A 16,630-nucleotide genomic window follows, 5' to 3' on the forward strand; every position below is an offset into this window, starting at 1 on the left:
GTTTTTGTAATTGAATTTGGCACAATATGCCTAGCGCAATGGGCCATTGGCAATATGCTCAGAAATAGATGAATCTAAATTCAGAGAAATAACCACTTGTTTATTCTGCGAATGGATTGGATTGTCCATTCATGCGCATGACAACCTACCGAAAGTGATGAAAGAAATTGTATTAAATGTATACAATTGGAAATTTAAATAGGGAACAACACTTAGAAAAATTATGTGTAGAACTTGTGAATATTGCAATACAAACAAAAGAGTTTTTTAAAAAAAAAGTAGTGTAAAGTGTAGTGTGTAGTAGTGTTGCCCTCCACTTAACATTAACCCGTGAGAAACTTAAGTGGCCGCTAATAATAATAATATACTCGTAGGATGATCTCACGTAGCGACGAACTTGTGGCTCACGGGTTCTATACTTTGTGCAAAATGCTGTCTGACAAAACTTTCCTCATACTTTGGGTCCCATTTACCCACCATGTTCATGCCATCAACCCCGTGATCCAGCTCGTCTTGTGTGCGGCCGGTCACACCGTGTGGCCACTTAAAGTAACCTTATAACATTGATTAAGTAACCCCTATAACACTGACTGAGTAACTCTATAACAATGACGAATTAACCCATTTAATACTGACCAAGTAACCCCATTACACTAGCAAAGTAACCCCTATAACACTGACTGAGTAACTGATCTATAACAAGGACCCTTTAATACTGATCAAGTAACCCCTATAACACGGACTGAGTAACTCTATAACAAGAATGAAGTAACCCCTTTAATACTGACCAAGTAACCTCCATTCCACTAGCAAAGTAACCCCTAGCCACACGGTGTGGCCAGCCACATATAAGACTTTGTGATTTAAATAAGATCTAACAAATTAGTGATTATTTATGTTAATTTTATGGTCCTAATGAGTTTTAGGTGGTGTTCAATTAAGGATCAAATCAATTGGATTGATTGTGCTAACAATGGTCTTGAGAAGGTTATTGTCAATATGGGAGTACTAAAATATATTTACAGCAGATAGTAATATTAAAACAACCCGTACAATATAGATTGGCATAGTTATGTTACATTTATGGTCATTTCTTATCACCTACCAAATATAGTATAGAAACCCGAACATGTTACTGTAGAAAAAAAAATATTATTGGTACACCTTACACATTCTTGTTCTTAAAAAATTGGCTAGAAAGATTGCTCTATTTGCTCAATGCTATTAATATAGGTTAGTGCAACAACCATTTGATTGGACCTTCACTGGAAAGTTTTGAGGGGAATTATAATTTATTGACAATAATTTTGGAGCTATTCTTGTAAATGGCAGTAATAATTTTTATTTTTATTTTTATTTTTTAAAAAAGCTGTTGTGTAACTAAGATTATTCGGTACCACTAAACTAACCAAACCAATTAATTAGTTAGTGGTAGTTGCTTCAAAAAAAAAAAAAAAAAAAAATTAGTTAGTGGTAGTTTTTGTTGTGGAAGCAACAAGTAGTAGTGGGTGTTGAGTGTGCTCTTCCGTTTTCATAGTGGACTCTGTTTATTTGATAATTTATCTTATCTTTTACCATGTTGCATTGGTAAATCCTTGTGCACGTTATGCTACACTAATTTGGTGCATATGTATGGTTGCTTACTTTATACGAAGTTGTGTTTATACTTGTACTATTTCAAATACTTATGACATGGTTTTTTTTGACACGTTTATGAGATCAGATTAGGTAAATTGAAGTGTATTTGAAATATATGAGAGTTTGAAACCTTAAAATCACAATCCAATGAGAATTTGGTTTATGACATTTTGCGTTATCAATTAAAGTTAAACGGACAAAATATAGTTGTGTGCACAACTCTGAAACCAGTAAACAATCGTCATCAGAGTTAATGTTGTGTGCACACAACTTTGGCAGGCAAGAATATTTGCGTCACAAAATTTGCATAATTTGTTGCTACCCATTTTTTATACCTAGGTTACTAAATGGAGTTTATTCAGTAAATCAAGCTTGGCTCAACTCGACTCGAGTAGCTCGTGAGCACGGTAGACTATACTCCGTATCACAAGTCGCAACACGACCAACACATAATCCATTATCCATACGACCATACTCCATACTCTACAGCACATTCTATAGGATAAAATTAAAACAAACTACTAGCTGGCTAGCTGCTACAATCCAAGAATAATATAAGGTCAGTCCATAACTATTATGAGAACAGTAATAACTTCCGTGAACTTTGTTAATTAATTAGCCTTATATTATTACATTTTAGGACCCAAAAAGCAAAACTTTTCCTTCCACTTTCTCTCTAATATATAAATTCACACATACACAAATTCATCATTCATACAATCCAAAACTAAACCACATTATTCCCAAAAAATGCATCTAAACGGAATTTCTTTAACAACTTATAAGGTAAAAAGAAACATAGTTAAACTACCTTTCTTTACATGTTCTTTTGTATAAAACTTTGTTTACATTTTAATTAAATATTTTCTTTTCTATCTAAATTTAATTTTTGTTTCAGGTACAAAAAATGGGTGTAGTATTATTTTGTCTAGTTTTTTTGGTTGGAATAATCATGGATTCGAAAGGCGTCGAAGGAAGAAAAACAAGGGCAGTTTTGGAAAATTTTGAGTACGTTGCAATGAACTGCAGAAGTCATAGTGCTTCTATTACTGATTTTGGTGGTGTAGGTGATGGAAACACTTCTAATACTAAAGCTTTTAAGACAGCCGTTGATCATCTGAGCCGGTTTGAATCGGACGGTGGAGGTTTGCTGTTTGTTCCTGCTGGAAAATGGTTAACTGGAAGCTTCAATCTTACTAGTCATTTTACTCTGTTTCTTCACAAGGATGCTGTTCTTTTAGCTTCTCAGGTTTGTTTTTTTTTTTTTACTTTTTTTAATCTCCTAATTATTACAGTTTTTTTTAATTAATATTATTGGGTGGTTTTTGTTAGTAAAATATAGTTACATATTATTGCATTGGTTATTAGACTTTATGTCTTAAATTACATTGGGTGACCAAAACACGACTTGTATCCAATGTTTGTTGAACTTGACCCGATCCAAACCAACCTGATTATTTCAGTAGTCGGATCCTAGCCAAATGGCTAAACCCTTAAATATGGCTTGATCCAAATCACATTCAAATGACTCGTTTGCCACCTCTAAACACGTGTAGTATACTAGACCAACCCGTAAATATAGAAAAATAAAGATGGTGTTAGTTCATTTTATCATATGCTAAAACATAAATTACTCCTACTATAACAGGACATGAACGAATGGCCATTGATCGCGCCCTTGCCATCATATGGTCATGGAAGGGATGGTGGTGGAAGATATGCCAGCCTAATTACTGGCAGTAACCTCACAGATGTGATAATCACAGGTACACATGCACTTTCATATTGTAACCAAAGTTTGTCTAATCATAGTATTAATGGATATTAAACAATATATTAATATAGAGTTACCATATTATATAAACAGGGGAAAATGCCACAATTGATGGTCAAGGTGAAATGTGGTGGCAGAAATTCCATCATAAGCAGCTTAAGAACACAAGGCCTTACTTAATAGAGCTTCTGTACTCTGACGGTATTCAAATATCGAACATCACTCTCATTAATTCACCTTCATGGAACATTCATCCCGTTTATAGCAGGTAAACTTACTTTTATCATCTTTTTAAACATCATTTACAACATTTTTTATACAATCTAATGATTTTTTTTCATAATGACAGCAATATAATAATTCAAGGCATAACAATCAGTGCTCCGGTTAACTCTCCTAACACTGATGGGATTAACCCAGGTATATTTTGGTTCTTTGATAAAATTTTCTAGTTTTGTGTACTAATTTAGATTGGTAAACGATAACTTATCGAAAAATGTTATGTGATTCTCTGAGAGGTGCAATATAATTCCAATCCCTGGTGAAGAAGGTAGTTGTGGACTTGTGGTAATATATCATATGGTTATGGTGATACATTGGATCGTCGTAGTGGTACCTTAAATGGTTGCAATTGTCAATTTGTGAAAAATGTTAATCTAATTACATGTGTTATGCCCTGCCTTTTTCTGCAGACTCCTGCACAAACACTAGAATTGAAGACTGCTACATTGTCTCTGGGGATGATTGTGTTGCTGTCAAAAGTGGGTGGGATGAGTATGGAATTTCCTACGGAATGCCCACGAAGCAGCTCATTATCCGTCGTTTGACATGCATTTCTCCTACAAGTGCTGTGATTGCTTTAGGTAGCGAAATGTCAGGAGGAATACAGGATGTCAGGGCAGAGAACATAGTGGCCATAAACTCGGAGTCAGGAGTGAGAATCAAGACAGGAGCAGGACGAGGAGGTTTTGTGAAGGATATATATGTGAAAGGTTTTACAATGCATACAATGAAATGGGTGTTTTGGATGACAGGGAATTACGGGTCACACCCTGATGACAAGTATGATCCGAATGCTCTTCCTACTATAAAGAACATCAACTACAGAGATATGGTAGCTGATGATGTGAAAATGGCAGCTAGATTAGAAGGGATTTCGGGTGATCCTTTTACTGAGATTTGTATATCGAATGTGACCATAACGATGGCTGCTAAACCAAAGAAAGTTCAGTGGGCTTGTACTGATGTTGGTGGGATCTCAAGCGATGTCACACCTAAACCTTGTGATGCATTGGCTGATCAAGGAGCTGATCATAAAACAGAATGTGAGTATCCTAAAGATCCTTTGCCAATCGACGATGTCAAACTCCAAACATGTTCTTACAAGAGAAAGAGGTATCTTTGATGGATGAGAAGCCAAACTAGAAGCAAAGAAGATATGAATGAAAGATTACATTACTCTATTCTTCTGTCTGAAATGTAATGTTGCTTTTTACCATAGAGAATGAAGGATTTTACAATGTAATATCATATACAGTTTCGATTAGATCTTTGGAGTATGTTTCAATCGCCCTACCAAAGGAAAAGGGAGCTAGCTTAAGATCGAGAAGCATATCAGTGTATTTATGGAAATGAGATTGAGATTTTAGAAGCTGGTTAGAAACTCCAAAACCTACTATGAATGTGTCAAAAGAAAAAATAAAATAAGCTTAAGAAACCTTATCTATTAGTCTATTACCCGTATCTTATGGTACCGCAATATACTAGATTCCTTGCTTGCCTAGAGAATAATTTTACTCGCTCTATCAGAAATTGATAGTCACAAAAGAGTTGTCACATTTCCTAAAATATTTTAGATTATGTATGAATTATCTAATATGCCGTTACTTAAAGTGATGGGGTAGTGATGGAAATAACACTAAACTATTATAAAGGTATATTACAATGTCATATTATTGAATATGAGAAGTGAGACAGTGTGAACTAATTCCGAACAAAAAGGATTGATGACTATATATTCTAGTTACTAAGGTCTAAGGATAGAAATTGCAATAATAGAAGGTAGTTCTGATTGAATACAGGCTGAATGCAGAGAATGTATTCAACTTCAGTAAATATACAGAGTCAAGAAGTTCTGAGCAAGTTATACAAAATAAACTAAAATAAGTATTTAAGAGGTCATATAATTGTCCATAATCTAAAATTCTAGCTATAGAGGAACTCAAATTTCCTTATTTTCCTATTTCATCAACTCTTTTACAAGGAACCAAAGCTAAATACATAATCCAAATTGGCTAACATTTTGGAATGAAAGAACTGGTGCTGACTCTTGACAAATAGCTTCATTTACCTAAAAAGGCGGTCTCCTCCAAGAATGAGCAGCGTATGCAGGAGTAAAAACTGCAGAAGACTACCTTTTGTAGCAGAAGCAAAGCAATTTGTCCTGTCATTTGTACTTAATGAGCGGGATCTGGGTTGAACTTCACTGATTCCTTCCAGATAAGCTCTTTCACATTCTCTTCTGTCAAGGATGATTGCTCGAAATCAAAACGGAAAGGAGCTGAGCAGATGGGCTCATCATTGATATCATGGAGGGAGGCTAAGTATGGGTGACACAGTGCTTCATCCACTGCAAACAGATTAGCACACAAAGAAGATTAATCAAAGATGAACCAAGGGAGTGTTTTCCATTTTAAAGAGGAATACTTGTAAATGTAAATACATAATGGTTTTCTTCAGTACCAGTAACGCGTTTGTTGGGGTCAAAGACGAGCATCTTCTCCAACAGATCAGTGGCTGCTGGGGACATATTAGGAAACCTTGCTGAGAATTGCTGTTTTGGGTACTGTGGAAGTTGTTTCACGTATCTCCTGGCATGGTTGCTCCGCAGAAAGCCCAGGCTCGAATCATCTGGTGACCCTATCAACTTTTGGATCCAAAATGACATAATGTTTCAGTGTGGTTACTAAGAAACAGAAATAGTACACATAATCTTAATTCTGCAACATGCTAAGTTTAAATATACTAATTTACATGTCTACTAAAGTAAGGCATAAAACAATGGTACAATTTACATGTCTTATGAAGAATGTCAGCAAAATGTGTGACATGAAAGCACCAAAGCACTTAGAAAGTTGGCATATACAACAATGTACTTAAATCCATGAAATTTATAACATATGCATGATCATTTTTAGGCCAAGTACATAAGAGGTTAGCTATTATAATTAATACAAGTAGAATTTACCAGCTGACGAGACATCAAGTATCAAGCTAACCTCAGAGGATGCCTTCCTCAAGCTTAACCAAGTACTTCAAAGTCTGAGCTTCGAACATACTTCCTCATGAACTGAACTTCAGAGGAATAAACTGTAACTAGAAGATAAGAGGGAGGGTAGAACTTTACCTCAGTAATAAGCCTCAGCTGGTGAACATAATCTTTGCCTGGGAACAAGGGTTCTCTTGTCATGATTTCACCAAATATACATCCAACAGACCAGACATCAATTGCAGCTGTGTATTCTGAACAATTAAGGAGCAACTCAGGTGCTCGATACCAGCGAGTTACAACATACTCAGTCATAAAATCTGTCTCAGTGGTGGTCCTAGCCAGCCCAAAGTCTCCAATCTTTAGGTCACAGTTTGCATTTAGAAGTAAATTACTGGGCTTGAGATCGCGATGCAAGACCTTTGCAGAGTGTACATATTTTAGACCGCGTAATAGCTGGTATAAGAAGTACTGCAGTCCACAAAAAGTATTAGTCTCTATAACAGCTTGGATAGAGCAAAGTTAACAGCAAGTTCAATGGGTAAATAACATGTTTAAAACAGTGGAAATATAGATTTATTCAAACTTCAGGGATATCCCAAACCATCAACTAGTTTCAAACACTATCCAAGTACAGTGAGATTGTATCCGTTTACCTTGAGAATAATCTTTAAGTTTAGCTTAACAGAAACAAATGAACCACAATAAGTAGCGTTTGGTAGAGAATGAAATCATTTTTCAGGAAAAACAGATTTTCTCATTTTCTACCACATGGTGGTATATATAGGAGTGAATAATCTTTTGTAAAAACGTTCTCTCAAAGGTGGAAAAGAGTTTTCTTTTTAAAGGAAGCAATGTCATATTTTCCTCCATATTTTTTCAATTTCCCTCTCATTCATTTCCCTTCTTCACCTTCTCTAGGAAGGATCAAACGAAGCAAACTGATTTGAAACTTGATTTCCATTAACATTGATTGTTTTCCCTTTGAACCAAACAAAACCTAAGAATGACTTGGGGGTTCCAAAGAACTTGATCTCAATTGCAGCAATCACAAACCTGGCAATGATCATCAGTCAAAGCTTGGTTAGAGCGAATTATCTGATGAAGATCAGTGTCCATCAGTTCATAAACAATGTAAACATCATTGAATGCTTCTTTCTTTGGTGGTCGGATGATATCCTTGATGGCAATAATCTGCATCAAGCCAAGAAAATTAAAATCTAATAAAATTTAGAGACTACTGATACTCCATACTAAAAGTTACATTCGGACAAATAGGAGACATGCATCATGAAAGATTTGGGAATTCACCATTTACCTTAGATGAAGATGTGTAAAATTGCAGCAAAAAACTAAATGAATTAATAAGACTGTACTTATGAAAAGCAAAATCTTTACAGCTAGAAGGCTAGCTAACACATAATGAAACTGCGAAAGCAAGCTCACATTTTCATGATCCATATGGCGAAGTAGTTTGATCTCCCTCAGAGTTCTTTTTGCATCTACTATATTGTCAAATGCATTACCAATCTTCTTGATAGCAACCTCATGGTGTGTCTCTGAGTTCACAGCAGCACTGGAAAGAAAGAATTGTGTTATTTCTCTGACAGTTGTAAACCCGTATAGCTTAAGTCATTCCCTACATCATGTAAGCCAGACAGACACGAACCCTTTCCTATGTACTTTGAGACGGATCACACTCAATGAAAATGTCTACAGAAAAACCAAATAAGCATAAAAGGCAAGCAAAAGGGCAGGGGGAAAAAAGACAGCAACCTATGAAATTAATTTCCTTTGGCAAATTTTCTCTTTTAAGTTGAAGACTACAATACTTGAGTGATTCAAAGTCAAGTAGTGGTAGCAGCATCCATCCTTCAAAACTAATTCAGATTAAAGATAATGATACACTCACCAACAATAATCACAGTTTCACAGCTTCTATTTCAAGTCATGGGCTACAAGAGATACTTTAATAAATAAAGTTCAATCGTAATCACAACCTACAACTGAAGATAACTATGCATTCATCAACAATCACAGATTCACAGCATCTCATGGACTAACAATAGCTACTATAGTAGTGTTCATTAGTAATAACAACCACCAATCGAAGGTAACAATACATTTATCAGCAATCACAACATCTATTTTCATTCATGGACTAACAAGAAAGACTATAGTAATGTTCATTATTAATAACAACCACCAATTGAAGATAACTTTAAATTTATCAACAGCATCTAATTGCTCATTAACAATCAGAAACACCAATTTTCTGTTTTGATCTCCCAAAACAAATAAATTAGTAGATGACTGAATAATAAATTCTTATGATTTTTTATTTGGTTTCATCAAAGAAACAATAGCTCTTCTGAAACATGCAAGTACAAGAACTTCTCAACCTCATTTATACATGCTTCAAAATTATTAGCAAGACACAATAAATAGTCAAAGCTTCAACCTAAGACATCAAAAGAGACAAAACACACTATATATACAAACCCCCTTTCATTTAACTCTAATAAGTCAATCAATATCAATCAACCCAAATTTTAATTTTAAACCAAATTAGACAACACCCATCAAAATTTCCAAACTCAAACAACCTTACCCATTAGAAAACCTGTTAGCCTTATTACCTACTTCAATTCGTATTTACCTATTTTGTGCGAGACAGTCTCACAATAACTTATTGTCACTTAGACAACATTTACTATTTATACAAATATGGACTCTTTCTTGCATGCTCGTTCAAATTACACTATCAACGTGACTATATATTGTTTGGTATCCATTTGGTACAAGAACTTGTTACAAGAAAAACACACCAAAATTCAAACAAGAACAAAAACCCACATAATAAATGAACATTAAATAAGAAACAACAACTAAGAGAAATGAAATGAAAAACATACCAAACGAGGCCAGAAGCACCACGACCAATGGGACGAATAGGAGGAACATACTTAGAAGAAACTTCAAATAAACTGCCGTGGACATTGTACTGAACATAACGACCACCGTGAGTCATTACACCTTTAATTTTAGATTCTTGGTTGCCTTCTGTTGAGTGCAATGCTTCGAAACAATCCATTTCTTCTTCTTTCTCTCTCTTTCTGTACAATAGTAATAATACTAGCGACTAGTGATTTTTTTGGAGTGGGAGAAATGTGAGTTTTGCAACCAAACAACGGGAAAAAGAAACACTCGATTTTTTTGACCTCCCAACTAATTAATTATTTTAGGGGTGGAAATGAAAATGTAGAAAAGAAAAGTCTCTTTTTTCAAATTCCGTGAAGTGCTAACGGACTTCTTCTTCTTCATGGGTTTCTGTTCCACGCGTCACCTTTCTATGATGTTGACAATTTTTTTTTTTTTTTTTTTGTTTGTTTTTGTCCTTTATTTTGACCATTAATAATTTCTTATTTTAAATTTGTAAAATGAAAATGGTACGGAGTATTAGGGTTTGTTCTAATTTACTGAACTAATTGGAGCTGAACTGAATGGAGCTAAAATGAATTGTTTATGAGAAAAGGAAATTAGGAGTTGAACTGAACTGAATTAATTGGAGCTGATCTGAACTGAAATTAAACTGAAGAGAATAGACCCTTAATAAAAATGTATTCATTAATTACACTAATTTGCGAGTGAATTTGTCATGTATTCCTAAATTAATATTTCCTCCGTTTTTTATAATTGCAACCGTTTGACTTGTACATTATTCATGTGTTTTACTTTAACTATCTTTGATGATTTATACTTAAACAAAATATAATCGATCATGTGGAATCTTGTTAGATTCGTCTCGATTTATACTAAATTAGTATCAATTGTTTATAATTTTTACATATTGGTAAATAAAGATATTAACATTAAAATCATGCATAAGCAAGAGTGAAAAGAAAAGTGTTGCAACTAAAAAAATAGAGGAAGTACAAAACAAGGAAAGATATTTATAGATTAGAAAAAATAAAATCATGTGTGATCTTATTCAATAACATAACTTTGCTCAGCTTATATATAGGGTTAATATTTGTCTTCCTTAAGATTAGTTATATGTACCTTAAGATAAGTATGGTACAAAATAATAACTTGGCAATTAAGGCATGTTTTCTTCAGCTTATTTTCAGTTCAGTTTAGTTCATAATTTCCTTCTCTCCTAAAATATTCCGTTCGGTTCAGCAAATCAAAACAGAGCCTTAATATATAATTTTTCCAAAAATAAATAAGTTATAAGAGAATAAAAAAGTTTGGGCAAGAAAAAATTAAAGGAGAAACTGATACGTGTATAATTTAGGGGGCAGGGGTAATATTAGAGATTGTTATTTTAATACTTAGGGCCTGTTCTCATTGATTGAACTGAGCTGAACTGAACTGAGCTGAACTGAGCTGAGTTGAACTGAAATGAATATTTTATAAGAGAGGAAAATTAGAAGCTGAAGTGAACTGAACTGAGCTGAACTGAACTGAACTGAATTTCAACAACACACCCTTAGTATTAGTTAAAGATATTATCCTCTAAAAAAACATATTGAATTGATCAAAACTAGGTTGGACTATTGACAGCTTTCGAAAATTTATTTCAAAAATACTCCGTACCTTTTTTTTACCCGCTAAATAAGATCATGACAAATTGTAAACAATCCATTGTGGTCTCGTGGAAGTAATAATGTGTAGTCTTTTCTCACACTATTTTCATACTAGATACGACCCAAAATTCGCATCATTATTCAAAGTTATTTTCCCTTGTTTCTATACAAATAATACATGGTCCATTGAAAGTTATTTTCAATTCCCTGGTTTCTATACCAAAAAAAAAAAAAAATCATGGTCATATATATCTTGCATTACATTATACTATTCAATTTGTTTTTACCTTTGACTTGTAGAATATATTTTGGATCAATTACATGGAAAAACAATATCATGTTTTCGTTGAAGTTTCAATTAAATTGTGGTATATGCAACCATATATAACTTTTGACCAAGTTTTTATGCCCTTATTACCTTGTGGTGCACTTCTAAATCCCACCAACTTTTCTATTATATGGTTTAATTATTTATTATTATATATCAATTTACTTTTTTTTTTTAAAAAAATTTTGTTACATGATAACAAAGTAATAAAAAAGAAAAATAGGTGGATAATGTTTCAACACTTGCATGATCAAAATTGAATAGGAGTTTAATCAAGTATGTTTTCTAGAGGATTTGGTAGTTGTGGGAGTTCACGAGACATGAGCTCTTACTCACAAGCATGACATTGTTGTAAGGTTCTTCTCTATCCAAATGTCACTTTTTTTAGGCAAAAATTAATTAAAAGGACAAAAAAATTGCCAACCAAATTTAGTTCTTCCATATATATCTCTAAATTGGCTTATAAAAATTTCCCCATTCGATAGCATGAGAAGCCATATTCTCTAAATTCACTTTATCAAAGAGCATATCCCTAAGCTTATATATATATCCATGGATTTGATTAGACGGACGATCAACATTATGTACATACATTCATTGATGCAATGATAGTATATAAATAAACTCAAAGGCTCGGATTATATTTGAGTTAAATGCTCCGATTGTTTAATATATGTGGGTGTATATACTAAGGATTTTGATTAACAAATTGTAACAAGAAATTTGAAGAATGGCAGCTAGCTTAGCTTATAGTAATTGAATTAAAGAATTTTGGAGTGCATTATGGAAGAATAATTAAAGGTATAAATGTATAATAAACATATAAAAGGTTGAAGTTTTGGTCTAGCTATCAATTTAACCGATTCAACATAAAAATGTCCAAGACTTTAAACGATCAACATTATTTATTTTTGGAAATTTTGTGAAAAACTACCTATTATAGTCCAGAATTTGCGAGAAACTACCTATTAAAAAAATGTTGTAACTGACTACCTAATTTTCGAAAAATGTTGTAATTTATTACCTTACGCCGGATTATGAAGGAGTTTGACCAGAGTTCTCCGGTGTTGACTTGGTCACGTGACCATCACGTGACACTTAATGACCCTTTTCTTTCACCAAGTGTCACGTGACCAAGTCAACGCCGGAGAATTTGGGTCAAACTCATTCATAATCCGGCGTAAAGGTAGTAAATTACAACATTTTAAAAAAAAATTAGGTAGTCAATTACAACATTTTTTTTAATAGGTAGTTTCTCGCAAATTCTGGATTATAATAGGTAGTTTTTCACAAAATTTCCTTTATTTTTCAATCAAACATAAACTCTATATCTATATAGCTTGTTTATTATTTGTGAGTTTGAAATGACATTTACTAGAATCACATAAGCGTTTCAAATGCTAATTTTCAAGATCTTTAATAGTTAATAGTTAATTAATAATGAAGATCACTGATATTAAAATACATCAAAGATCAATGAGTGAGTTTTCTCAAGCCTTTTAAAAACATTTATAAATTTTATATTTTTGCAACACTTATTAGTTGTTTGACTATACATTTACATACCAAACACCCCCTTTACCTAAATACACGATTGCCTACTTATGTGCATATCCGAGATGCATGCACAATAAGGTGCTTGGCATGGATAGATCGATTAAGCTTTCTTATTTTGTCCCTTCTAGTTGGTCTTTGACGTGATTCATGTATATCATTCATGTAATGAAACGATATACTTCCTTCGTTAATGGTTAATTGCAACAAAGGAATATTTTATATCTCACAAATAATACCCCTTTGTTGCAATTAATCATTAATGGAGGAAGTATAAATAATAACCACGCACACTTAGAGATATATCTAGCATTTTATTTAACGTGCCCCAATAATTGATCTGACTACCATGTAGACATTTTACTCAATCTATTAAACTTATAAGCTAGAATTCAATCTTCAATTCAACATGATATGAGCTAGCTAGTACGGAGTACAATATAATGTTTCTCCAACGATTGAATCTCTTAGCTTGCCTCGTTGAGTATTACATACTTTGGCTAATGAATTCCGAATCAAGGCTTATCTAGAAGCTTCATTCAGCTCCCAATGTACCCTCTAACTGCGATATTCAATCGAGTGCTTTTTAAGGATTGAAAAAAAAATTGTAATCCTTTGAAAATGGTTCAGACCAGAAGCCAGAAATTTCTATGAGTTTTGGAATTGAGAATGTAGCCTGAATTTTGTCCCTTCTTTTGCACTGCCACACAAGTGCATGGACTATTTTCTATTAGATATTCGACCGTGTCTACTGATTTTGGTGCACCTCCTCGTAATACTGTTGATCCAGTACTAAAAGATCTTCTCGGCCTGTTAAACCATAGAGATATGTTACAATATGATATGATCAATTACATAATTTGCATAAGAGATCTAACTTGTACAAATATTAATAGGGTTGTTTTTATTTATTTTTTTAAAAAATAATAATAATAATAATTCAATCCCCTTATACATTATATCATCATACAACACCCCTTGCATGAAGTTGAATTAAATAAATAGATAAATGTTCTTTTAAAAAAAATAGAATATGATAATCGATGCAAATGTTGAACCCATGATATGAAAAAACCCACGTGTGAGTGGTGTGTTATCCCATATTGGTTGATTCTATAAGTAAGAGTTTGTATTGGGATGTGTATCCCACATTGACGAAAGAAGATGATTGTGTCCACTTTATATGGCTAAGGGGCTACTCCCCTCATGGTTTTGAGGTAGAACCTCCTTATAAAATGGTCAATTGTGAATTGTGATAGGTGTGGCCCAGGCTCGTTTATCAGCAAATGTTTTATCAACTAAATTTATTGATCTTCAATTAGTCTAATTAATTATATAAGTCAATTATAGATTTCTTTTAATTCAAAACAATGGTTTTAACACAAATTTTTTAATTATTTTATATTATGATGATCATATAAACATGCAATTAAAATTAAGAAGAATAATTATTATGATGAATGGTTAAAAAACAGAAATCTTACCCTAAAAGAATAGACACAAGGTGACGACGTTGGCCAACAACAAGTAAATCAACCATCAATTCCTTACACCTTAGCAAAATAACAGCCCCTTTATTATCCAAGCTCCCTTGTTCCACCTTCTCAACCCAAACCCTCGAATTCGGGAACGTCCCTTTACATGCTCTCTTCATAACCTCTAGGAAATCTTTGCCACCACCACCACCGCCCTCCCCGGCATCAGCCGTGGGATCGAAGTTAGATATCCCCGCCAACCCAGGGTCGGAATGACGTCTAAAAAAAGATTTTATCAACAAGGGTGATTTTTTAGAAGGTTGTGTTACGTGCATGAGAATTAGGTCATCATTGTCTTGCATTGCATGGGAAAGAACGTATTGTAGGGCGGCCACCGACTCTGCGGTGGCGTCCGCCACCACCATCACCCTCCGTTTACAAGAGGGTGATGCGTTCGATTTCCATGCCATGCAATTGTGTGGAGGTGTTAGTAGGGGAGGACGCCGCCTCCCCCCATCGTGTAGAGGGCTCGAGAAGGTGGAGGTGGAGGCGGTGGTGGCGGTGGTGTAATTCGAGGGTGTTAATTGATAACATTTAGGTTTTACATGGTTAATTTTTTTTTGAAAGATGCATTTGATTGGAAATCTAAAGATGTATTTGCCTTTTTTTGGTGACATTATTTTTTTCCTAATTCATAGGTTAAATTATTGGAGTATTGTGATTATTTTTAAATTTGGGTTTGTGACTTGAGGTTAGATTTCTTGAATCCAGCTACAATACATGACCAGGTCATATTTCCTAACTATAGAGGTTTACGTACTTTAATTATGGAATTATAGATAAGGTGATTGGTTTCGAGCAATGCATTATTCATAAATGTTTTGTATTGTGAACCTAATTAAGTGTAAATTATTTGGCGAGAAGAATATGACAAAACTCTAAACACAACTTAAACTATGATCAATCTTAATGTTTTAAAACTATACATCTAGATACAATCTTACATCAACCTTTTTTTTTCCTAATATGTTGGTGAGTACTCATGATCAAATTTAGGCTCCTAAAACAAGAAATTCCAACAAACAAATTCTTAGAAAATCGAACATACGAAGTGTTATTTAACTCTTCTTTTCTATATATTCCTTCCGTCCCTAAACATAATTCTCATTTGATTTTTCACGTCTCCAACATGTGACACAAAGCGTCCATATCTCAATTTTTTATTTTTTATTTTTTTTGAAAATCATCTCAATATATGTTTCATACTATCAACTCTTTATAATTTTTACTTATATTGATTGATTGATAATTAGAAATTCAATATTAATCGTTGCAATAGTGCATTAGAACATGAGATAATTTTAAAGATTCACAAAAAATTAAATATATTCATATATAAAATTTAAATATTGTGCACAATTAAATGCTACGCTTAATCAAAAAAAAAAAAAAAAAAAAAAAAAAAGCTTAAGCTTAATTAAAGACGTCAGATAGCATTTTGGAGATAGATATAAACTTGGACCAGTTAGTGTACTCCTAGCGGGTTCGTTTGATATGTTTCCGTCTTCCAACATTTCAGCCCGCTTGAAAGAACAAGAATTTTAACTTTACAAAAAAAAAGTGATTGCAATTATCAGTGCAACGTCAAGCCCAAGTGATTACATATTACATGACCCAGCCCGCAAATTAACAATGTATGGGCCGTAACTTTGTTATTATTAATGGGACAATTTACAGCCATTTAAAATTAGTATTTTGCAAATTGTTGTCATTAAAAAAAATTGCAAATTACAATCCTAAAGTTGTTATAAATTGTAAATTACAACATAATTCATTTTTTTCATCGGTTTTACGTGTCAAAAAGGGGTTAAGGTTTAATCGATCATTGTAGTCCTTAAGATTCCAAATTGAGCTCGAAATTGACAAAAAAAGTAAAGTCAGTACCTCGTTTTTATAGCGAAAAATAGTTGCCCAAAAATCGATAAATTTTTAATACGCAAAATG

At 33.4% G+C, this 16,630-nt stretch overlaps 3 protein-coding genes across 3 annotated transcripts; 1 reads left to right on the top strand and 2 right to left on the bottom strand.

The window, feature by feature from the left end:
• The first annotated feature begins 2,288 nt into the window (after positions 1-2,288).
• On the top strand, positions 2,289-4,935 carry LOC145592101 (putative polygalacturonase). Its single transcript, XM_081648570.1, has 6 exons — positions 2,289-2,424; positions 2,537-2,887; positions 3,287-3,404; positions 3,506-3,680; positions 3,762-3,832; positions 4,105-4,935. Exons 1-6 carry the CDS (start codon positions 2,389-2,391, stop codon positions 4,815-4,817), a joined length of 1,464 nt encoding a protein of 487 aa, XP_081504696.1. The 5' UTR covers positions 2,289-2,388; the 3' UTR covers positions 4,818-4,935.
• A 564-nt stretch (positions 4,936-5,499) lies between these two features.
• On the bottom strand, positions 5,500-9,900 carry LOC145578529 (mitogen-activated protein kinase homolog MMK2-like). Its single transcript, XM_081635838.1, has 6 exons — positions 9,596-9,900; positions 8,127-8,256; positions 7,737-7,874; positions 6,819-7,151; positions 6,155-6,338; positions 5,500-6,041 (listed from the first exon to the last, which is right to left on the bottom strand). Exons 1-6 carry the CDS (start codon positions 9,772-9,774, stop codon positions 5,869-5,871), a joined length of 1,137 nt encoding a protein of 378 aa, XP_081491964.1. The 5' UTR covers positions 9,775-9,900; the 3' UTR covers positions 5,500-5,868.
• A 3,877-nt stretch (positions 9,901-13,777) lies between these two features.
• LOC145605770 (uncharacterized) lies at positions 13,778-14,988 on the bottom strand. The gene is made up of 2 exons (XM_081661838.1): positions 14,636-14,988; positions 13,778-13,961 (listed from the first exon to the last, which is right to left on the bottom strand). Exons 1-2 carry the CDS (start codon positions 14,986-14,988, stop codon positions 13,778-13,780), a joined length of 537 nt encoding a protein of 178 aa, XP_081517964.1.
• Positions 14,989-16,630: the final 1,642 nt, after the last annotated feature.

Source organism: Chenopodium album, chromosome 2 (assembly GCF_948465745.1).
Source record: "Chenopodium album chromosome 2, dcCheAlbu1.1, whole genome shotgun sequence".
In the NCBI taxonomy this organism is placed as follows: domain Eukaryota; kingdom Viridiplantae; phylum Streptophyta; class Magnoliopsida; order Caryophyllales; family Amaranthaceae; genus Chenopodium; species Chenopodium album.

Coding starts and splice junctions, on each gene's coding strand:
- LOC145592101 (XM_081648570.1), top strand. CDS start 2,389: ATGCATCTAAACGGAATTTCTTTAACAACTTATAAG. Junction 2,425..2,536: donor TTTCTTTAACAACTTATAAG/GTAAAAAGAAAC, acceptor TTTTTGTTTCAG/GTACAAAAAATGGGTGTAGT. Junction 3,833..4,104: donor CACTGATGGGATTAACCCAG/GTATATTTTGGT, acceptor CTTTTTCTGCAG/ACTCCTGCACAAACACTAGA.
- LOC145578529 (XM_081635838.1), bottom strand. CDS start 9,774: ATGGATTGTTTCGAAGCATTGCACTCAACAGAAGGCAACCAAGAATCT. Junction 8,257..9,595: donor GGTGCTTCTGGCCTCGTTTG/GTATGTTTTTCA, acceptor CTTTCTTTCCAG/TGCTGCTGTGAACTCAGAGA. Junction 7,152..7,736: donor TGACTGATGATCATTGCCAG/GTTTGTGATTGC, acceptor TGTGGACTGCAG/TACTTCTTATACCAGCTATT.
- LOC145605770 (XM_081661838.1), bottom strand. CDS start 14,988: ATGCAAGACAATGATGACCTAATTCTCATGCACGTAACACAACCTTCT. Junction 13,962..14,635: donor CTTGTGTCTATTCTTTTAGG/GTAAGATTTCTG, acceptor ATGGTTTAACAG/GCCGAGAAGATCTTTTAGTA.